Source organism: Eretmochelys imbricata, chromosome 6 (assembly GCF_965152235.1).
Source record: "Eretmochelys imbricata isolate rEreImb1 chromosome 6, rEreImb1.hap1, whole genome shotgun sequence".
NCBI lineage: Eukaryota > Metazoa > Chordata > Testudines > Cheloniidae > Eretmochelys > Eretmochelys imbricata.
This window is the reverse complement of record NC_135577.1, coordinates 60,215,256-60,239,290: the sequence shown is the minus strand read 5'-3', so window position 1 is coordinate 60,239,290 and position 24,035 is coordinate 60,215,256. Positions and strand designations below refer to the sequence as shown.

The 24,035-nt window shown below is 47.2% G+C and overlaps 1 protein-coding gene across 3 annotated transcripts in view; it reads left to right on the top strand.

Annotated features, from left to right (window-relative positions):
• Nucleotides 1–24,035, top strand: part of CKAP5 (cytoskeleton associated protein 5) — a 100,487-nt gene that overhangs the window by 52,202 nt on the left and 24,250 nt on the right. For all 3 annotated transcript variants that reach the window (XM_077818629.1, XM_077818632.1, XM_077818631.1), the window contains exons 17-23: nucleotides 5,422–5,607; nucleotides 5,861–5,955; nucleotides 14,696–14,753; nucleotides 14,834–14,959; nucleotides 22,252–22,391; nucleotides 22,600–22,774; nucleotides 23,416–23,529. In XM_077818629.1, the coding sequence (XP_077674755.1) occupies nucleotides 5,422–5,607; nucleotides 5,861–5,955; nucleotides 14,696–14,753; nucleotides 14,834–14,959; nucleotides 22,252–22,391; nucleotides 22,600–22,774; nucleotides 23,416–23,529 (894 nt within the window). The remainder of the gene's footprint in view (nucleotides 1–5,421; nucleotides 5,608–5,860; nucleotides 5,956–14,695; nucleotides 14,754–14,833; nucleotides 14,960–22,251; nucleotides 22,392–22,599; nucleotides 22,775–23,415; nucleotides 23,530–24,035) is intronic.

Sequence of the window (24,035 nt, the reverse complement as noted above, 5' to 3'; positions counted from 1 at the left end):
GTCTCCAAAAGGAAGGTCACCCTACTCAGGACGATCCTCCCGGCAACTGTCTCGTAGTAGCCCCCAATCCCATTTGACTTCCCAGTACCAGTCGAGTAGTGTGAGGCGTAGATCGCGGGGTAGCCGATGCAGATCCTCCAAAGATCAACAGTCTTGCTTGTACAGGTCAGCTTCAAGATACAGCGACCGGCAAGTTGGACAAGAGCCACTACTCAGCCCAATCCTGGTTGCCCAGGACCAACCACTCCATTGGTGGCTCCAGCTTGGAATAAGGTTCCCTGACTGTGGGACAAGACCTAGTACTGATGGTGCCGTCTACATTATCAGCACCAAAACCTGTCCTATGGCCCCAAGTGCAGTGGCTGGCGCCGTGGTACCTGTGGAACCCTTGGGGGCTCACCCAGCTGTCCCAGGCTGTTCACTCAGTGTTGGGAGCCTCGGAGAGGCCAGTGGCCTCTGTATCCCATCCCCCCTCTTGTGCTGGAGACTGCGATGGTAAGACCTTGCAGGTTCAGGAGGACCTAGGGGAGCAGCTGCTGGACCACCAATGGACATGGAGGTTCCCGCGGTACCGGCATCAGCCTCATCTCGCGACGACGAGGACGTCATGGGACCCCCTCGCCCAGTTCCTCAGGATGATGCCAAGGCATATCAGGAACTTCTGAAGAGGGTCGCTTCTAACCTGGGGCTTCAGGCGGAGGATTTGAAAGAGCACTTGGACTCTGTTTGCCATTCTCTGTTCCTGCCAGGGTGGCTCTATCCCTTCATGAAGGGGTTTCTAAGATCACTAATACCCTGTGGCAAACCCCTTTTTCCCTGACTCCTATCTTTAGAAGGGCTGAACGCAAGTACTTGGTGCCAGCCAAAGGGCATAAGAACTTATACTCCCACCCAGCCCCCAATTCCCTTGTGGTCAAGGCAGTTAGTCACAAGGAGAGGCAGGGACAACCCGGGGCCACCCCCAGAAATAAAGACTCAAGGAGGCTGGGTCTTTTCAGATGAAAGGTTTATTCGTCTTCCAGCCTTCAGCTGAAAGTGGCCAACTGCCATGGCCACGTTCAAAGGGTTGCTCCAAGGCTTCCAAGAAAGAGTTCTGAGCAATCCTCAATGAGGGCACAACCGTGGCCAGGGCAGCCCTCCAGGCAGTGTTGGACGCTACTGCCCACACCATGGTTTCCGCTATCTCGATGTGGCGAGCCTTTTTGCTGCTCCTCTCTGGGTTGCCCAGCAGTCAATGCAGGACTTGCCCTTCAATGGCCAGGCCCTATTTGTGGAACAGACAGACAGCAAATTGTGTGGCCTCAAGGACTCCCACGCCACCCTAAAAACCCTGGGTCTCTATGCCCCTGTCCAGCACGTAAGTGGTTCAAACCACAGCAGGGCCAAGGGAGTCAGCCTTGGCAGGACCAGCCCCATAAATGAGCCAAGGGCTATGAGTGCTGCCCGAGCCACCCGCCTCCACCTTCTGCCCAGTTGGGCTCAACCTGTAAAGCAGGGGGCCAAACAGTCATTTTGAGGGTGCGCCCGAGGGCGACCTACCAGATTATTCATGGGATCCATCCTTTTCCCTGGGTTCTCCATCTGCCTTTTTCTCTTCCTCCCTACCTGGACAGCTATAACCTCTGACCAATGGGCCCTCAGCCTAGGGGAACTGGGTTATACCCTCCAGTTCCTTTCTATACCCCCTTCCCACCTGCCTTCCCTGTCTCTCTTCAGGGACCCCTCTCACGAGAGTCTCCTCATGCAGGAGGTAAAGGGGTTACTACAGCTGGGTGCGGTGGAAGAAGTTCCTCGTGAGTACAGGAGCCAAGGGGGTTCTGTTCCTGGTACTTTTTAATCCCAAAGGCCAAGGGCAGTCTATGGCCCATCCTGAACCTGCAAGACCTCAACAAGTACCTAAAGAAAAAGTTCCGCCTGGTTTTTCTGGCTTCTGTTATCCCCTCTCTGGATCTGGGAGACTGGTATGCCGCCCTTGACTTGGACTCATACTTCCACATAGCAATCTTTCACAGACGCTTCCTCCGTTTTACAGTGGGGCCCCACCACTACCAGTTTGCAGTCCTCCCATTTGGCCTAGTGACAGCACCGAGAGTGTTTGCAAGTGCATGTCAGTGGTAGCGGCTTATTACCGGCGCTGGGGTATTCAGATCTACCTGTACCTTAATGACTGGTTCTTCAAGGGCAGCTCCAGGTCTCCAGTCCAAAAGGATTGTGCGGTGCTTCAGGCCACGTGCTGCTCTCTGGGCCTGCTGTGAAATGACACAAAGTTGACATTGGTGCTGGTGCAGAGGATAGAATTCATCGGAGCAGTCCTCAATTTAGACCTGCCGAACCTCATTGTGGAAGTCTCCATGTTCCCTCTGACCATATCCAGGATCTGTTTGCGCCTCCTGGGTCACATGGTAGCATGCACTTTCGTAGTCCGCCATGCCAGGCTCCAGATGCATCCCCTGCAACAATGGCTATTCCCAGTCCAGAGGACTCCCTGGAAAAGATGGATACCATACTGCAGGACAGTCCTGGAGTATGGTATCCATCCCCCGCGCCACTCCATCAAGTTGGTGTCGGATGCCTTGGACCTCGGCTGGGGTGTGCATCACATAAACGTCAAAGAGCTCTGAGCAGTCCAGCTGGTGTGCGGAGTCGTCTTGCCCCACCTGTCGGGCAAGGTAGTAGGAGTCCTGACTGACAACACAGCCTCTGTGTTCTACATCGACAGGCAAGGGGGAGCGCTCTCACCGACTTTGTCAAGAGGCACTCCATCTATGGGACTTCTGCATCAGCCACGAAATGCACCTGGAAGCTTGTCAAGAATACACTGGTGGACCAGATCAGCAGGGATTTCTCTCATCATAAGTGGCTGCTCCATCCAGGGGTAGACTGCATGATCTTCCAAAGGTGGGGAACTCCCCAAATGGACTGTTCGCTATTAGACAAAATATGAAATGTCCCCGGTTTTGCTCTTGGCAAGTGCTCCCTCTCTGATACCTTCCTCTCATGGTCAGGGAGACTGACGTACACTCCCTCCAATTCTACTCATTGGCAGGGTCCTGGCAAAGATCAAGAGACAAAGCACAGGTTGTCATGATCACCCTGGCATAACCTTGCCAACATTGGTTTGGCACGCTCATGAGCTTGTCAGCAGCCACTCCCTGTCCCCTGCCCAAATGCCTGGACCTGTTGTCACAGGACCACGGCTGGCTCCTACACCCCAACCTCGAGTCCTTCTACCTCTTGGCATGGATGCTGCATGGCTGAACCCGGAGGAACAGACCTGTTCGAAAGGAATCCAACAGGTCCTCCTGGGGAGTAGGAAGCCCTCAACCGACTGACTTACCTGGCCAAGTGGACGAGATTTTCCCGCTGGGTGTCCGAGCGTGGCATCTCTCCCTCGCGTTCTTCCATATAGGCTGTCCTGGACTACCTGCTCCATTTGAGGAACCAGGGCCTGGTGCATACTTCCATTAGAGTGCATCTAGTGGCCATCTCCGCTTTTCATCCACCGATCCAAGGACAGACGGTGTTTTCCCATGACATGACGGTCAGATTCTTGAGAGGGCTCATGAGACTCTTCCTGCAGGTACGGACTCCTGTCCCGCAGTGGGATCTTAACTTGGTCCTCTCTAGGCTCACCGGCCCACCCTTTGAACTGCTGGGTTCCTGCTCCCTTTCCCACCAGTCATGGAAGGTTGTGTGTCTCGTGGCGGTGATGTCGGCAAGACAGGTCTCTGAAATTTAAGCCTTTACCTCAGAACCACCATACACGGTCTTCTACAAAGATAAGAATCAGTTACAGCCCCACACAGCCTTCCTGCCAAAGGTGGTCTCCACCTTCCATATCAGCGAGGACATCTTCCTTCTAGTATTCTGTCCCAAACCGTACAAGACTGGTGAGGAGAGGCATCTTTATGCGCTGGACATCTGGAGGGCCTTGGCTTTTTACTTAGAATGTACCAAGCCTTTCTGAAAATCAATTCAACTCTTCATCACTACAGCGGATAGGACAAAGGGTCGCCCAGTGTCCTTGCAGAGGATTTCCAATTGGATTACCTTGTGCATAAGGACCTGTTACAACCTGGCGGGGGTTTCGCTGTTGCTGGTTGTCAGACCCCACTTGATGAGAGCGCAGGTATCTTCAGCCTTCCTGGCGTACATCCCTATCCAGGAGATCTGTAGAGCTGCAACGTGGTCCTCTGTTCACACGTTTACCACTCACTATGCCATCACTCAGCAGGCCAGAGACGACACTGGGTTTGACAGAGTGGTGTTGCAATCTACACGACCATGAACTCCTACCCACCTCCAGGGGTACTGCTTTGGAGTCACCTAATATGGAATGGATATGAGCAAGTACTTGAAGAAAAGACAGTTACCTTTTCCATAACTGGTGTTCTTCGATGTGTTGCACACGTCCATTCCACAACCCGCCCTCCTTTCACGCTGTCGGAGTTTCCAGCAAGAAGGAACGGGGGGGTGTCACTGGCAACGCCCCTTATACCGTGGCCGGTCCCCTATGGATATTGCTGTGGGAAAAACTTATGGCACCGGTGCATGTGGCAAGCACATATACTTAATATGCACTGGACATACGCAACACCTCTCGAAGAACACCAGTTACGGAAAAGGTAACTGTCTTTTTTTTTGCCTGCATAACAATGAGATGATCCATGTAACTTGAAAATATGGGTCGAAGGATGTATGTGGATTTTAAATAGTTATGTTCCATGAAAAGAATCCTGTACAACACTCTGGAAGATGATCACGCTTCTGTTTGAGCTGTATTTTCTCACCTCTAAGATCCGCTTTGAAGTTTGAATATCCGTTTTAATGATGGAGCATCTTTTTTCACAACAGTGGCATGGCTAAATTTTTTTAAAGCCTTTAACAGTGAAACCCCAGGACTTGCAGTAAATTATGCTTTCTAATAAGTTTGAATAAGACGTGGCAGTCCAGTAGGTAGAGCACGAGACAGGAAGTCAGCAGACATGATGCTGCTATTGACTTGCGATATGACTGCTGGTAAGTTAGCCTCTCTGTACGTTTCTGCCTCTATCCTTCTTTGTAAAGCACTTTTAAATATATTGATGAAAAATTGTTAAAAACTTGTTCCAGAAAGTGAATCTGACAGTCTTCCTGTCCAAGCTAAGATTTACAAAATCTTAATATGGTGGGTTGTAAGATTTTAAAACACTTGCAGTGTTACTGTAAGATGTTGCTCTAGTTACTAGTGTCCTACTAGTTACGAATAACCATAATGTCTGTAAACCTTCTCTTTATTCTATTTGTACTGGGGTCTTCTGAGATGGTTTGACAGGACTTCAGGCTAATTTGAGCTGCATTGTAGTCCAGGCGAGAACATATAGCAGCACACAAGTCTATTTACTTTCCTACTGTTATGGCTATGCTGTTTGTCCCTCTCAGGTAATGCAAATGAAGCTTCATATAGTTGCCCTGATTGCTCAGAAGGGGAACTTTTCCAAAACATCAGCCCAAGTTGTGCTGGATGGTCTCGTGGACAAGATTGGTGATGTGAAATGTGGGAGTAATGCAAAAGAAGCAATGACAGCAATAGCAGAAGCATGTCTGTTGCCATGGACTGCTGAACAGGTCAGTGAGGAATGAATGGAGATTGCCTCTGGCCGCCTAGTGTAGCTCCTAACTGTCTCCTTTTCAGATATATACCTCATTGCAAGCACCCTCTACTTACAGTAGATTATTAATCTGTTGTGCATATATCCCTATTTATCATGGTTTAACAGCACTGCAAAGTCTTAGCAGATGCCAACACTCTTCTGTTATGAGGGTGTTATCTCTGATCCATCAGTGACCATAAAGATTTGAATTTTCCTTTCTATTCCAGGTTATGTCCATGGCCTTCTCGCAAAAGAATCCTAAAAACCAGTCGGAAACCCTGAACTGGCTCTCAAATGCAATTAAAGAGTTTGGCTTTTCTGGGTAAGTCTTAGAATAAGGTATTGAATAGAAAAATTGGGATGCAAGTTTTCATTGTAGGAAAAACTGAGATTCTGCTTCTCCACAGAAGTCAGTGTGGAATCTGTGCTGTTCTTTGAAAGACTGCTGAGACAAGTGCACCTAAGCATTTGTTCGCAGAACTCTCAGATATTAGCATTTAACTACGAGCTTCAAAAAGCATTTACTCATGTAAATGAGTGCATCTGGCACTGACAACCTGCCAAGAAGAATACTGGCCCATTCTCTTCTTAGAACCCCAAAGGGTGTACTAGGCATTTCACAGCAAGAAAGCTGGCAACCTAAACTTAGATGTAAGGTGAGTGAGTACAAGATTAACAGCAGTACAATATCCGTTACTCAGTCATATGGATGTCTTCGTAGGTCAGGTTAAGTGTTTAATATATCCTTATAGTAAAAAATAAGGAAGTCCATGAGTGAATACTGATTAGTTTCTTTGAGTAGTGTTCCTAAGGATGCTCCCCTGTAGGTGTGTCTGCATCCCCGTACTGCTGATTAGAGAACTTCAGTAGCAGTGTCTGTTGGGCCCACATATGAACTCTTTCCTCAGACTGCAAGACTTGTACTTCCATGTAGCCATCCACCAAACGCACAGGAAGTGCCTGTGTTTCATAGTGGATCATATCACTATCAGTAAAAGGTACTGGCACTTCTACAGAAGGTTTTAATGAAATGCCTAAAAGTGTTAGCAACTGATCTGAGGAGATAAGACATTCATATCTACCCCCGCTTGGATGACTGGTTGCTCTAAGGTGAAACACTGGATCAGTAAGAAGGTCCTAGTACCAGATTGTCAGTGCTCAACTGGCTTGGTTGTTGGAACCCACAAACATCCCCTTTCATGACAGACACTAACCACAGATGTGTCAGGAACAGGTTGTGGAGCTCATCTGAACCATCTACAGATGACATGGGGCTACATACAAATGTCCTAGAGCTCCAAGCCATCAGATTGGACTGTATAGGACAGGTATAGCACTTCAAAATTTGGACAGGTACAGCACCGTACAGATTTGCAGTATTTACCTGATAGCTTCCAGGTGGGGGAAGCTCCTAGCTTCTTTGTGTAGTGCATGGCTATCAACTTCTGGAATTGGTGACTTTAGAATAAGGTAACACTGATAGTCCTTCAACTCCTGGGAGTGTGCAAAAACTTAGCAGACTTCCTGAGCAGACAGACAGAATGTTCCTTGCACAGATCTGTCATGGAAGTGATACTCAGTAGGGATCCTCCATGAGAGACTTGTTTAGCACCAAGAAAAATGCAAACTGTTGATTTCTGTTCTAAAGGAGGCCTGAGTCCAGAGTCTCTACCCAATGTCTTCCTTCTGCAGTAGAATAGAGGCTTACTTTATGCCTTTCCACCAATTCCCTGACTCCCAGGGAGACTTCCAAAATCGAGACCAAAACCATGATCACTCTGGTGGCTCCAGGCTTTCTGAGAGAGTTCTGATTTACAGATGTCCAATCGGCTCTCAGACTCTTTGGACCTGATCTGGCAGTGATGGCATAAAGTTCTTCATCCAGACCCAAAGTCACTGTATTCGATGATGTGGTGGTGAAGTGGCTAAGCATCATAGACAGGGATTTCCCCCTGCAGATCCAGGAAATCCTGATACAAGACAGGAAAACTTTTGCCAGAACATATTATTCAGAAAAGAGGTTCTTGATATGGGCAGCCCATAAAGGCCCGAACCCAGTGCAGGTCTCAGTACCACAGAACCTTGATTATATTGTACCTCAGACAGGCCAGTCTTTAGCTCAGCTCTATTAAAGTCCGCTTTGCCATTTCAGCTTGTTGCCTGCTTTACATTCATGTTTGGTCGTCTTTCACCCCACAGTACTGGCCCTTCTTAAAGGGCTGCTACTCACTTACCCACCAGTCAGAGAACCCACTCCTGCATGGGACTTCTGTATACTCCTATTCAGGGTGGATTTGATTTAAATCAAATTGATTTAAATCACTAGTCAGGAAGACTCGATTTAATCATGGATTTCTACATAAAAGTGAATTCTTGTTGATTGTTATAACCTTAATACATAGTCTTCGCAACTCAGAGATAGATGAGACCCAAACTGGGTCTCTTTTATGGCTTGCTGCCATTATAGGTTTTCCCTTCTAGTGAGAGAATGGTATGGTAGATCTCAAATCAATGAAGGCTGCACTCAGAAAGACCTCAAGGCTTTTGGAATATGCTGCTCAAACAGTTTCACTTTTGTTTCTACTGCGTGTTCCTCCCTTTTCACATTTATCTCCAGACTTTGTCTCCTTATCCAGATCTATTGCGCCCCCAACAATCTTCTATTCATTGAACTTTTTGAGCTAAGACCTCACCTAAACTTCATCCCCAGGAAGGCCTCAGAATATCATCTAAACTAATCCATTAATTTACCTGTCTCTTTCCAAAGATCACATTCAATACCGAGTGGGCTGGGGAATTGCACACATTAGATGTATCCAGGACACTGGTTTTATTCTAATATAAAGCGGACCATTGCCCTGTCTATTTCTGAATAGAGCTGGGCATTCTAAAGGTCAGACTGGATCGCATAATGTATGTTACCAATTCATGAGTGAACCTGTCTCACAAAACATAAAGGCTTGCTGCACCAGGGTTGAAGTAATGTCTTCTGCCTGCTTCAGATGTGCTAACATCAGATCTGCAAGGTGATGACGTGGAGTAAACCACTGACTTATGTCAAACATATCTTGGACATAGCTGCCAGAGGAGATGCCAAGTTCAGGAGAGCAATACTACAATCACTGCTGGACTAATGTAGCTGAAACTCCTCATTCACATCATCTAATGAGGATAGTGCTTGCCAGTCACCTACAGGGATCCACACTGACACACTAAGTATTAACAGTTCTTCCTTACTTGAGTGTATGTCCCTATAGGCACACCATCATAGAATGTGCGTGCACCCGTGCTGTCTTGATCAGAGACTGCAAAGTAGTGCTTGAGGTCCTGGGCCTTCACAGAACATTTCATGCTCTGAACAAGGGGATATAGGGAGGTGCGAGCCTGCCAACAAGTTCCTTCTCAACCTCCTGCAGCTCAAAATGGAGTCTATTATTGTTAGCTCTTTTAGCTTCCTGCCTTTCTTTCACCTCATGAAAACCTTTATTCATTATTTTTCTTTCTTAGTTATTTACTTTTTTAAAAAAAATTGTGTGGTCCTGAAGGGTATTTTCCCCCCTCCTACTTCTGGATCTTTGTGCTGGAGCACATTCTTATGCCTAAGACCCCAGGGTTTAAACCCTGCCAGACCTGCAAGGTCTTTCCCTTGCAGTGACAGAGATTCAAGTTGCCTGCAGTGTTTAGGGGACTTCCATATCCCGTCAAAGCACAAGGTCTGTGTGGGATTTTAGGGCAAGCCCAAAAAGATAGGGAGGCTAAACTAAAACTCCTAATGCAACATGCCTTCGCTCTGGAGGGTCCACTTCCCCCTGCCTGTACATCAGCCTCAACATTGCAGGCTGATCAACGGGCATGAAGACCTTTTACAGGAAGAAGCATGCCTCCCCATCCAGAGAAATGAAGAGGTAGGTCACCCCATGAAGACCCCCTCTTGGGATACCTCACATCCCTTAAAGGGTAATTTAGAGGCTTGACTGAGTCTGGTGCTGACACATTGGTACTGTCAGAAGTCTCGTCTACAGACAACTTACCACAATGGCACCACCTGATCCTCTATGGCACCATGATACACATCACTCGGTACTGACTTCTTACATAAGCTTTGAAGTAAGACAGGACCTTGCGTCCACCTCAGTACATCAGCAGCCTCCATCTCAGACTTCACCTTTGTTACTGATTCAAGACTCCACTCTAGGCTGTCACAACCCTTCGGCTCCTTCCAGGTTTCTGTTACCTGAAGATTTCACTTCAGATGAGCCTGAATCTCCAGTGCTATGGAGATCTGTTAGTCCCCTTACTGATACCACCCAGGCACTTGCAGGCTGAATCCTCATATCCCCACCCCACCCCCACCCCCAGAGTCAGTGCTTTTTTGTCACCTCTGCCACGGGTATCAATCAGCCCAGTTCACTGGATTCCGTTTTGGCAATTTTTCTCTCTTTGGAGATTGGATGTTCCACTATGTACCTGCCTGGGAAATCCTTACCTCAGACAGGTTAATACTGTAAGTCAGAGAGAGTTACCCTATCCACTTTCACTCTACCCCTCCATGTCCCTCTTCAAGGACCTTCTCATGGAAACCTCTTAGGGCAAGAGGTCCTATCCCTCTTCTCTACTGTCCCCAGAAGGCTGGTTCCAACAGAGTTCATTAGGAAAGGATTTTAGTCAACCTGCTTCCTAGTTCCCAAGAGAGATGGAGGGTGAGGCCTAATTCGCAGCCTTAAAAACTTGAACAACTACGTTCTAGCTCAGTACTTCAGAATGTTGACACCAGCTACTATTCTCCCATCCTTGGATCCAAGAGACTGGTTTGTTGCCCTTTACATACAGGATGTTTACTTTCTAGTAGTTATCCACCCATCACACAAGCGCTTCCCTTGCTTTGTAATAGAAACAGACCACAATCAATATGAATTCTTCCCTTCAGACTCTCCATAACTCAGTGTGTTTACAAAGGACTTTTCGGTAGTAACAGCTCACCTCAGTCGATGGGCGAATCTCTGTATTCTCATATTTGGAGGACTAGTTGATCAGGAGTTGATCACACTGAGAGGTGTAGTCAGCTATGACCAAGGCGTTAACCTTGTTCCAATCACTAGGACATCTCATCAATCTCACAAAATCTATACCAGCTCCAATACAAAGGATAAACTTTGTAAGCCATTTTGGACTCCATGACAGCAAGAGCCTATTTATACAGGGAAAGATTCTTCCACCACCTACAGCCTAATCTGAGCACTGCAGTTCAGCCCACAACCTGCTGTGAGAGCTTGCCTCTTCAGCTCTTTGGGTCATACATCTGTCTCTATGTTCATGACTCCTTATGCAGAATTACACCTCATATGTTTTCAGACGTGGTTAAGAATCGAATATAACCCAAACCAGACACAACCTCTTCAAATGGGTCACAGTGCCTCAAATGGTGTTGGATTCCCTTATGTGGTGGTAGAACCCACAGAGGGGCTGTGTGGGGAACCCCATTCTTATGTCCCACACTGTCAATCCTCAGCCACTTCTCCATTAGGATGGGGAGCCCAGTTGCAGGAAAATACAGCTCAGGACAAATGGTCTCTATAACAGGGGTGGGCAAATCTTTTGGCCCAAGGGCCACATCTAGGAATAGAAATTGTATGGCAGGCCATGAATGCTCAGAAAATTGGGGTTGGGGTACAGGAGGGGATGAGGGCTCTGGTTGGGGGTGCAGGTTCTGGGATGGGGCCAGAAATGAGGAATTCAGGATGCGGGAGGGGGCAGCGGGCTCTGGGTTGGGGCTGGAAATGAGTCTGGGATGTAGGAGGCTGCTCTGGGTTGGGACTGAGGGGTTTGGAGGGCTGGAGTGGGATCAGGGCTGGGGCAGGGGGTTGGGGTGGAGGCTCTGACTGGCGGTGCGGGCTCTAGGGTGGGCCTGGGGATGAAGGATTTGGGGTGCAGGCAGGTGCTCTGGGCTGGGATTGAGGGGTTTGGAGGGTGGGCGGGGGATCAGGGTTGGGCCATGGGGAAAGGCTCAGGGGTGCAGGCTCTGTGCAGTGCTTACCTCAAGCAGCTCCTAGAAGCAGCAGCATGTCCCTTCTCTGGCTCCTGCGCAGAGGCACAGCCAGGTGGCTCTGCACGCTGCCCCACCCGCAGGTGCCGCCTCTGCAGCTCTGGTATGCCGGAGCGGGACCATGCCATTGTTTCCAGGAGCCGCGTGGAGCTGCCCCCGACCCTGCTCCCCAGCTGGAGCGGTGGAAGGGGCATGTGTGGCTGCTTTGGGGAGTCACGGGGAGCAGCCCCCGACCCTTCTCTCCAGCTGGAGCACTGGAGCGGGGCAAGCCCCAGAGTCCATTCCCCAGCGGGAGCTCGAGGGCTGGCTCAAAATGGCTGGCAGGCCAGATGTGGCTCCCAAGTCATAGTTTGCCCATCCCTGCTCTGCAAGAATTGCTGTTTCACGTCAACGTTCTGGAGCTCAGAGCAGTTTGATATGCTTTCCAGTACTTCCTCCATGATATACAAGGTCACTTGGTCAGAGTAATGCTAAACAGGACAGTGGTGATGTACATCAACCACCAAGACAAAACAAGATCCCAATCTTTATGTGCAGAGTTGCTAAGACTCTGGAACTGGTGTATTTGCTAATATACCTATTCACTGGGAATATGTCTACCAGGTCTTCAGAATACAACTGCAAATTCCCTGAGCAGATGCTTTTGGCAAGACCATGACTGGGAGCTCAAACTCTTTTTCAGTATCTGCCAGACCTGGGATCTGCCACAGGTAGATCTCTTCGCCACCCTGAACAACTCCAAATGTCACCTGTTTTTGCTCCAAGGGAGGTTACACCTTCAGGCCCTGCTTTATGCTTATCCACCGATACCATTATTCCTCAAGACTCTCTTCTCAAGTTATGCATGGAAAGAGAGTGCTATTTGCATAGCAGCAGTCTGGCCAAGACAGGTGTAGTACTCAAACTTCATCCACCTCTTGGAGGTGGCACCCCTGTGATTACCACTGAGGAACTATAGACACATGACTTGGGGTCCCTCATCCACCCCAACCGTTCCTTTCTGAACCTCAGGACATGGCTCCTGAATGGCTCTCATTCATGGAATTGACCTATTCAGATGCAGTTAAGTTGGTTCTTTTGTCCAGTAGAAAGCCCGGTACCCAAAAGACTTCCAGAAGTGGAAATGCTTTCATTCTGGTGCTCTCTTCCATCTTCCCAAGCCTCAGAAGTTCCACTTCCCAAGGTACTGAACTACCTATTAGAATTAAAAGTGAGAGGCATCTCAGTGAAGGTACACTTGGCTGCTATCACAGCTTTCCACCCGCCTATCCAGGGGTTCTTGGTTTTTGCCCACCCTGTCACAGCCAGATTCCTCAAAGGTCTAGACAATTTATATCCTCCTGTCTGGCACCGAGCCCCAAAGTGGGACCTCAGCCTGGTTCTTAATGCTCTAAGTAGAGCCCCCTTTAAACCAATGGCTACCTGCTCTCTCTCCTCCATCTCTCCTTTAAAATTTAATTCCTGGTCACCATTACTTTAGCAACAACAGTGGGAGAGCTGGGGGCACTCATGGCTGAACCACCATACATCTTTTATAGGGACACTGTTGTACTGTACCCTCATTCCCGTTTTCTTCCTAAGGTCTCATCAGCATATCCCATTAACCAAGAGATTTGCCTTCCTGTATTCAATCCAAAATCTCATTCCTCTAGAGAGGAATCAAGCCTTCATTCACTGAATGTTAGACCTTGTCTTCTATTTAGACAGAATTAAATCCTTTAGGACCTCTCCAGGATTATTTTTATCATTTTGCAGAAAGAATGAAGGGCCACCTTATTTTAAAGCAGAGGTTATTTAAGTGGGTTTTGGGTTGTATTTTTACCTGTTATGAAAGAACTGAGGTACAGCCTCTCCACAGACTGACAGCACATCCCATTAGAGCTCAGTCCATGTCTGTGGCTCTACTAAAAGACGTTCCTATAGCAGAAATCTTCAGGACTGTGACTTTGGTCTTCTAGTCATACCTTTGCCAAGCATTATACCATCTGACCTGCTTCCAGAGATGGCACTATTTTTGGTGTTGCAGTTGTCCACGCAGTTCTTGACCTACCTCCCCAGCACTCACCTTCTCTTTTGAATTACTGCTTGAGAGTCTCCTATGGTGGAGCACCCATGGGGGCATATGCTCAAAGGGGAAGTTACTTACTGAAACTAGAGTTTTTAATGTTTTTGTTCCTATGGGTGCTCCACCTCCCACCCTCCTTCCCCTCTTCTGTGAAGTTTCTGGCTTCATGGCCATGAAGGAACTGAGTGGCGACAAGCTTGCTCCTGCCTATATCCCCTCATTTGGAATACGAGGTGCTGTTCTGCACAGGCCTGTGAGCATTATTTACAGTCTCTAAGAGTGCACAAGCATATGCACATCCTACAGTGGAGCAGCAGTACGGACAAAAACATGTTGAACTCACATTACTGTAAGGTAAGTAACCTCTCCTTTAACTACACTGCCTGTAGTTCTTCCATATGTTGTCAGTGTGGATCCCATGTCCCCACTTTTCAGAGTTCTTCACTACCAAGAGCTTCAAATTCTGAAGGAACTTAAGGGGAGGTCACAGCCACTCTTTATGCCCTCACACAGGATCACATGGAGGTCCATGGTACATTGCTATTCAAAAAAATTTAGTCTTGTGTATGGGGAATGTGTGCACCTACAGTGGGATCCATACTGAAAACATCTAGAATAACTGTTGTTGCAATATATGTAACCATTTTTTCTTCATGGACTAGCTTTTCAGGCAATAAGAGGGCTGCCTTCATATTTATAGTAAACTGGTCTTGGGCAGTATTTCACTGAAAAAGATTATATAACTTTGGAAATAGCTTTCTGTTATCTCACTACTTTTAGGTTTATCTACAAATATAAATGTCTGATGGTTTGGGGAGTTTTGTTGGTAGTTAATTTAAACTTGTTAGATTATAACTTCCATAACTAACTGTAGCTGCCTTGTCTCTTACTGATGCCTCCTGCATGTTGACGTGTGGGCTATCTTGATTTCATGATATTCATATTCTCTCTCAGGTTGAATGTTAAGGCTTTCATCAGCAACGTAAAGACAGCTCTTGCTGCCACTAACCCAGTGAGTAAATGTAAATTAATTTTGGAACTTCAACACTGTCTAGTTTGAAGTCTAAAGTGCTTTCTGTTCTGTTTTGGCAGGCTGTAAGGACTGCTGCTATTACCTTGTTGGGCGTCATGTATCTCTATGTTGGACCCCCTTTGCGAATGTTCTTTGAGGATGAGAAGCCAGCTCTTCTCTCCCAGATAGATGTAGAATTTGAAAAGGTAAGACCTCTTCACGACTTAGTTCTCTTAGTAAACAGCTGGAAGTGCTAACTTCAATATAGTGCCATTTGCATGGGGTTTAGAACTCTGAGTAGGCTGGTTCTTCACTGGTATTTCTGGATGACTGATTTAGTAGTGTGCAAGACCACTCTTTGGAGTGATGTAGCCACACAAGTGGGGGTCTTGGATGTTTTGTCTTTGAATAAGGAGTAGTTCTTCTTTGAGCGATGGCATAGACGCCGACTTCCCCTATACCCAATGGGTGCTCGATATGCGTCCCGTCCCTGGCCCCACCTCTTCCCGCCCCTGCACTGCCTCCCCCGATCTTCCTTCCCCCAAGTCCCCACCCCTGATCTGTCGCCTCCTCCCCTGAGCACACCGCGTCCCCGTTCCTCCCCATCCCTCCCGGAAAGTCTTAAGTGCTGCCAAACAGTTGGGTGGGGGAGGAGCAGGGACATGGTGTGGGGGGGAGGGTAGAGGATGTGAGGAGGGAGGAGCGTGGTTGCTGGTGGTTTTGGAGCACCCACTAATTTTTCCCTATGAAAAATAGGGCCTATGAGTGATGGTCCCTACGTGTAACCTGCATGTGGGATACATGTGTGCACCATGTGGCTAAGTCCATAATTTTCCTGCAGGCAGTGTCTGGCCATAGCTGTCCTCGGGCTCCCACCCAAGGGCAGAAAGGGCGGTGCAGGCCAACTCCTCTCCAGTTCTTTCTTGTCGCGTCGTGGTCTGAGTTGGAATCTTTGGTGTCCTCATCTCCTTTTTTAGTGTCACTCCTATAAGAATTGGTTTTAGTAGTTATTACAGCAGAGTATAGCATAGATAGTTAGAGGCAATTTTTTCCCAGCCCTGGGGATTTTCCTCTGAGAAGTCTAGGATGAATGCAAGGATCCCAGGATTCAAAAGCTGTTACTTACCTTTGCTTCTTTTCTGTGACCGAGGAGCATTAATGCTGGCTCTACTGGGTGAGGCTCGCATTTCTGCCAAGTGCAGCATCTGCTGCTCTTTTTACTCTTGTGGGGTGGGTACTGAGTCTTAGAAAATACCTTATGGAGAAGGCAATGAAGTCCCAATCAGATCTAGGCTGGGGGACTACCCCTTTACATCAACCTGAACAAGTGGGCAGCACCCCTCTGAGCATGAGCTCAGGAGTGGAGGCTAAGTCTGTTAAGCTTAAGAGAAGGATTCACAAGAGTATGAAGCACTCTCATGGACATAAGGACAAGTCTGTCTCCTTGTCATAAAAAGAAGGGATCCCTCCATGACCCCCTTCAGTCATGAGAGCTAACACACACGAGCTCTGAGTTCTTAAACCAGACTAAATCTTCTTGGAAAGAGGAAGGCATGCAAATGTATGGATCCAACAGTTCTGACACTGGCTCTGGTGATGGAGACATGGGGTTAGCTCCTTGTGCTTTTATCCACTTTGGCAACTGAGATGGTATCGGTAAATAAACAGCCCCAGAGAGATCAGACAGCCACGGTGACCAGCTCCACCAATGGACTCGCCCTTGTACTCTGGAACAGTTAAGGACATATGTCTCCCCTGATGACGTCTTTGCTCTCCTCTGTCAGCATTCACTGCTCCTATCAGATCTGTCATTCCAGGATGTTACTCTGGAGGAGGAGTCTATCACAAGGAGATAGTCGTTCCACCTGCCAGCTTTGAAGTGCAGCCATCAGTTCCACCAGGGATCCGGCCTTCTATTCTGATGAGTCAGAGGCTCCACAGGTGTCTGCAGCACTGAGGAGAGGTGGCCCCTAACAGAAGCCCTAGGAGGTCAGGGTTCCAACCTCCAACCAGACATGATTGGCCATGGGACAGGTGGTAACCCATGCCATCCTCCTCCAGTGAATCCATCTTACTGGCAATATTAGGAGCCCTACGCTGGATACCCAGGATCAGTGCAGGAGTACTATTTGCCATTGTCTGTCTGTATGCAACCAACTCTGTCTATTTGGAGGAGGAAGGTGAGCTGGATCTTACCATGACTAGATTGCTCCCAGAACAGTAACTGGATCAGGTGGTCACTCCATATTCAGTCTCTACCGGATGACTAAGCTATACCAAGAGTTTATGCACAAGGTAGTGGCAGAGCTACAAATTCACCTGGAAGAAGTTCAAGAATCTCAGCACAGCTTGCTAGACATTCTGCAGCTCTCCAGTCCCAATAAAGTGGCCCTCCCCATCAATGAGGGACATCATGGACCCAACAAAGGCAGTTTTGTACACCCCTGCTGCTTGTTCTCCCACCCCTAGAAGGGCCAAGTAGTGCTACTTTGTCCCATCCAAGGTGGGAGTTCTTGGTGGCTAGGCAGCTACAGAGCAATCCAAGCAACAGCACCCAAAGGCTGCTTCCTCTGATAAGGGTACACAAGACTTGACCTTCTGGAAAGAAAGGTCTTCTCTTTCACCTCCCTCCAGTTCAGCGTATCTAATCATCAGGCCCTCTTGGCCAAATATTATATCAATTATGCTAGATCTCTAGAGTTTAAGGACAAGTTCCATGAGGAGGATAGAGCCGGCTTTCAGACCTTACTGAATGAGGGCAAATTGGTGGCCAAAACTTCACACTAAGTCACAGGGGACATGGCAGATACCTCCATAGAGGGGTATGGTTATGGCAGTTGTCATGAGGAGACATTTGTTGCAATCCTCAAGTTTCCCTAGAAAGGTGCAAGTATGATCCAAGATCTGCCCTAATGCACAGGAAAACAGATGAGTGTCTCCATCCCCTCAAAGACTTAAGAACAACACTTTGCTTGCTGGGCATCTATACCTCTGCTCCCAAGAGGAAACAACATAGACCAGGATATGTGGCAAGACCACCTCCTCAGCCCTTTTATTATCAACATCCTCAGGAGCCACCACATAAGAAACAGAGGTATATAGACCCAGCCTCTGCAACATCCACCATTACTTCGTATTGTAACCCCCAGGCGAAGAGGTTCTTCTGATGGGACTGTCGAGACCCGCCTCCCTTTATTGATGCCTTACCCAATTTATCAAAAACTGGAGGGCCCTAACTACAGACGAATCAGTATTAGAGGTTATCCAGGGTGGCTATCTGATAATTTGATGACAACTTCCCGGCTCCTCTTCAGGGACCACTCACAAAGTAGTTTTAAGACAGGAGGTGAACTCCCTGTCCCTCAGAGGAGCCATAGAAAATGTTACACCTCAATACCATGGGAAGGGGGTCTAATCTCTTTACTACTTGATCCCCAAGTAAAATGGAAGATGGAGGCCAATTCTTGATCTGTCATTTAATCAAGTTTATCCAAAAACTAAAATTTTGTATGGTATCGTTGGCATCAATAATTCCCTTATTGGAGGAGAGCACACGGTTTGCGGCTCTTAACGTGAGATGCGTATTTTCTTCTAGATATCCGTCCAGTCCATAAGTAGTTCCTCAGGTTCCTATTTGGCCAAAACCATTTCTCATCCAGAGTCTTCCCTTTTTGATCTGGCCCCAGCACCCAGGGTGTTTACAAAAGTTTTTTTTCAGTAGTAGCTGCTTGGATGAGAAGAGAAGGATTTACAGTCTTCCCATACTTTGACAACTGGCTTTTCACAGGGAACTACTATGACATGGTCAACAGAGCAACCCATATTCTGCTCAGCCTTTTACCTTCCCTAGGTGTCAGTGTCAATCGTGAAAAATCCATGTTGATCTCCACAATGTGCATAGACTTCGTATGGGGACGTTAAACTCTACTACAGGAAGAGCATTATCTACCCCTCCAAAGGTTTCAAGCCACGAGTGTTGCCTCTGACAATGACCTGGTCTATGACAAGTTCTGACTAAAGTCTTGTATTTCTGTCCTTGGCAACATGGCTTCATGCACACAACATTATTTGCCTAGCTATATCTATGATGCCTACAAGCCTGACTTCTTGGTTTACTTCGCAGCATAAATGAAAAGGTCACAATTCTGCCCAGGGTATTAAGCTGTCTTGTGTGGTGGACAAAACTGGAGAAGGTTTGGGTAGGTAGCCCTTTCCACACACCAAACCCCCAAAGCAAACCATTGTTACCAATGCCTGCCTATTGGATTGGGGTGTGCGATCATATGGCACAGGGTAATCTGGAATGTCCAGAAGTGCCAGAATGCACATCAACTTACTAGAACTCAGGGTGGTTTCTTGGGCCTGCAGTGCCTTCCTCCCACTCATCCAATCCAAATATGTTTGGATCATGTCCGACAATAACAGTATTTTATATAAAGAAGTAAAGGAAAACAAGTTCCTCTCTGTGCATAGAGGCAGTCATCCTCTGGATTTGGTGCATCAAAGTCACAACCCTATCGGCAGCATACTTACAAGGGGCACAAAATTCCCTTGTGGATTGCTTGAGCAGACACTGTTCCATGAATCACAAATGGGAGATTCAAGATTTGGTTCTCAGTGACATCTTTGGGGAGTGCCATCTTGGGACCATTTTGCCTCATAGGTGAACAAGAAGCATCCTTTAGTACATCCTCTAGAGCAGCCCTGGGCAAATATTTATTGGAAGATGCCCTCCTGCTTGTTGTGGAAGGGTTGCCTGAGGTATCCATTCTCTCTCGTTCCTTTAATACCACAGTTTGTAATGGAAGATCTGTTGAGTCACACCCAACTGGCCATGATGGTTCTGATTCACTGATCTGTTGAAGCTGTCCGTGCAACCACCATGAATATCTCCATGTTGCCGGACCTAACGCAGCACAGCGGCAAGGTCGCATGTCCCAATCCGAGACCTCTGCAGCTCAGAGCCTGGCATTCGGACGCAAGTCAGAGATTAGAACACATTCCTAGAAGGTGCGGTGCAGTCCATCCTTAACCGAAGTAGGAAAAGATTCTACGAGAAGCTGTTCAGCTAAATGGAAGCGTTCCTCTGCTTGAGCTCATCAACGTAGTTTGTCTCCAGACTCCACCAGAGGCACTGTTACATTAGAGTGGCTACTTATGGAGATAAGTTTTCAGATCTTGCATTCATGTCCGTGCGGATGCATTTAGCAGCAATCCATGCTTTCCATCCTCCAGGGATAACCCTATGATCTTCACACATTCTATCACTAGTTTTTGTTTTGGTTTTTTAAGGGGATTTTCAGATCCTCCTCCAGTGGTGAAATTCACACCTCAGTGAGACCTCATTTTTGTTCTATCGTCTCTCACTAAGACTCACTTTGAACTGCTGGGCACATGCTCTGCGAACCATCTGTACTTGAAGGTGGCCTTTTTGAATGGCTATAATGTCAGCCACAAGAGTCAGTGAACTGGGAGCACTTGTGGCAGGTCCACCATATACTACCTTCTATAAAGAAAAGGTTTCTCTACTCCCCAACTCCAGATTCATACCCACTGTAGTCTGGGTTTCATGTGGGTCAGATTATCCACTTATCTCTATTTTCCTCCGCCCCCCCCAAAAAAAAAAAAAAAAAAAACTACATGTCTGGGAAGAGGAGAGAAGACTGTATCCTGTGGCTTTGTCCTTTTATCTTCAAAGGTTAGGTGTCTTTTTAATATCCTTTGTTCTCTTTGTTCGTATAGCAGGTCCAAGAGGTCAACCTACAGTAACTCCTCACTTAAAGTCGTCCCGGTTAACCTTTTGTGATGTTGCTGATCAATTAGGGAATATGCTCATTTAAAGTTGTGCAGTGCTCCACTCTTATGTTGTTTGGCTGTCTGCTTTCTCCACAGCTGGCAGCCTCCGTACCCGCCCCTCCCCATAGCACCTCCCGCCCGCTGGCAGACCCTGCGGATCAGCACCTTCCCTCTCCTCCCCCTGCCCATGGCAATCAGCTGGTTTGCGGCATTTTAGAGGGAGGAGCAAGGACTTGGCGTGTAGGCTCCCCCTCCCTCCCTTGCCTCCTGAATGTGGCAAGCCAGTTGATTGCCCCCGGGGGGGGGGGGGGGGAGCGCGAGGACTCAGCGGGGCATCTCCCCTGCCTCCTGCCCATGGCAATCAGCTGGTTTGCGGCCTTCAAGGGAGGGGGGAGGAGCAAGTGTGCAAAGTAAAGGCGGGGGAGAAGAGGCAGGTCAAGGATGGGGCTTTGGGGGAAGGGGGGGAGTGGGCGGGCTGAGGGTTGAGCCCTCCTGCCCGTCCCTCGTGCTTGCAGAGTAAGGGAAGCTGCCGCTGCTGCGCAAAGGCCTTCTCGTAGCCTACAATACCTTCAGCCTCCTTGCCTGCCTCATCTCCAGTGCCAGTGTAGGGTGCCCCTGCCTTACCTCCTCTGTTTAAAACTTGTGTTAAATTGCTTGTTTAAAATGTATATACTGCCTTTTGTCTGGCGCAAAAAAAAAAAATTTCCCTGGAACCTAATCCCCCCCCCCGCGCCCACACAAACATTAATTCTTATGGGGAAATTGATTCGCTTAACATAGTTTCACTTAAAGTTGCATTTTTCAGGAACATAACTACAACGTTAAGTGAGGAGTTACTGTACATTGGTGCAGAGACTTTTGAAAGGGATCTCTGGTATTATTACCTTTTATTACCATCTAGCTGGCATCTTCTCCCTCCTGCTCCCAGAAAGGGTAAAGGCTCATGCCATCAGGGGGCAACCTACTTCAGCTGTATCTTTGAGAGATATACCCATACTAGAGATATTTAGGGCAGCTACTTGAAGCTCTCTGCATACCTTCACCAGATGTTATGCTCTTGTACAATTGTGAACTGTGGATACAGCAGGACTAAAGTCAGTTATCACTTCAGTATTCCCACATCCACCCCCTGTTTGACTACTGCTTGTTAATCTCCCACCTGTGGAATACACATAGAGATTATCACGCAAAGAAATGGAGGGTACTCACCTGTAACTGGATGTTCTTTGAAATGTGTGGTCCCTATCTATGTTCCACTACCTGCCCTCTGTCCCCCCTCTGCTGTGGATTCGTTACATTGCGGTAAGAATGGAAAACTAGAGAGGCATCAGCCTGCACTGCCCTTCATGCCCTTTGGAGCCTGAGGAGAGCTGCGGCACACGTGCAGGGCAATGGACACTGCTTGCAAGAAATTCCAGACTCAGGCATACAGTGCACATGCGTATTCCATGTGTGGAATACAGATAGGGACCCCATACCTTGAAGAACCTCCAGTTACAGGTAAGTAACATCCATTTCTGGTTTTATGATGAACTTCAGAAACTACTGCTTTTTGGAGCAATGCTGTGTTGAAAAGGCATTGTTCTGGGCCACATGACAATTGAGAGATGGAGGTGTGTGAACAGCCCCACATGTAAGATTCTTAAACATCTAACTTCTTCCATATGCATTCATCTGACTTGTATGTGTGCCATGTTTGCAGATGCAAGGGCAGACTGCACCTGCTCCAACTCGAGGCACTTCCAGACACAGTGGTGGCAGTGGGGATGACGGTGAGGAAAGAGATGAGCAAGAGGATATAGGGAATGATGTTGTGGATCTTCTGCCAAGAACAGACATCAGGTGGGTTTAGATTCAACAAACTAAGGATTGACACTCTGCTGCTGCATATGAGCAACTTTGTATCCTAAGTCCTTTTCTCTGTTTTGGTGCACTATGGCCTTTGAAGGGCATTCACAGAGGAGTGTCTGGTTCATATGTTGTGCTCCTATAATACAAAATGATACTGGATGTCAGGGATTGTGGGTTTTTGTTGTTGTTGTTTTTACAGTGATAAGATCACAGCTGAATTGGTGTCTAAGATTGGGGACAAAAACTGGAAGATCCGAAAGGAGGGTCTGGATGAAGTGACAAGCATCATTAATGATGCCAAATTCATACAGCCAAATATAGGAGAACTTCCAGCTGCCTTGAAGTGTCGTCTCAATGACTCCAATAAAATCTTGGTATGCTACTAGAAATCCTAATGTCTGAAGCAAATTCCTGTTGTAGTCACTTTAGATTATTAATCAGCCTGTTTCAGTTCCTTCAGTGTGGGGGCTTGAAAAGTAAATTAGTGTTTCATCCATGAAAGAAAGTCTTTTTTTACTAAAGTCTGTATAATAGAGCATTAAAATAGACATCTAGTCAGTTAATGAAGTGGGTGGTTCCAGGGCCTCTGTCTGCCACTTCCCAATTTCTTAGATTTTTTTCTTCCCACTGGTGTGTAAAAGACCCCACGAACTGGAAGGATGATGCAGCTCTCTGTATAACTAAGCAAATATTTTATTTTCAATAATTCATAATAATAAATGCAACACCAGGAGATTAAAAGTCACTTCTTCCTGAAAACGGTTTTTAAATTGGTGTCCCTTTAAATCTACATGAGACACAGCAATAACTTCACCTGTGCATGGCCTAAACTATCTCTTGCTATCAAATGAAAGTAAATGCAGGAATAGGCATGTTCTCACAGCCCTTCAAGAGATAAAGTCTAGATATGCCGTAATAGCAACATGATGTTGCTACTCAGTTCGTTTGTAGTGGGGGCCTTGAGCACAGAGCACCTAATAATTAGTTCATTAAAACACTTTCCTTTCTCATCCAGGTTCAACAAACACTGAGCATCCTCCAGCAGTTAGCCATGGCAATGGGCCCAAACATCAGGCAACATGTGAAAAACCTGGGCATTCCGATCATCACAGTTCTGGGGGACAGTAAGGTAGGCTATCATGTCTTGTATTTTCTTTTTGGAATGAAGGTTCATCCTCTGTATACTTCCAAATACACTGGGAGCAATCTTCAGTGTTTGACTTAAATTAGCCTAGATGTTTAGAAGCAGGTGAGTGTTCAGACTAGTTTCAGAAGCTTTCTGAATGCTACTCGGAGCTCTGTCTTCCAAATGACTGCAGATTTACTATCTGCAGATATGAATACTGTCTGTGCTGTGGTTAAGCTGGTGGCTTTCAATGTCCAGGATGTACAATACAGCCCATTTATGCACAGTGTCCAGCTCTTCATCTTAAACTGATTTTTTTTATAAACTTTGCTTCTCAATGTAGAAGATACAGTCCAGGTTAGCAGTACTAGGGCAGCAAGTTGGTTTGCTGTGCGGGGATCAGTGCCAGGCCTAGCTCTATGGGTAGAGTGAGCACTTACGCTACTTCAGTGACTACCCACAGGTGATGCATAGCTTTCTGTCCAGTCTTTAGCTGTAAAGAATCCTGC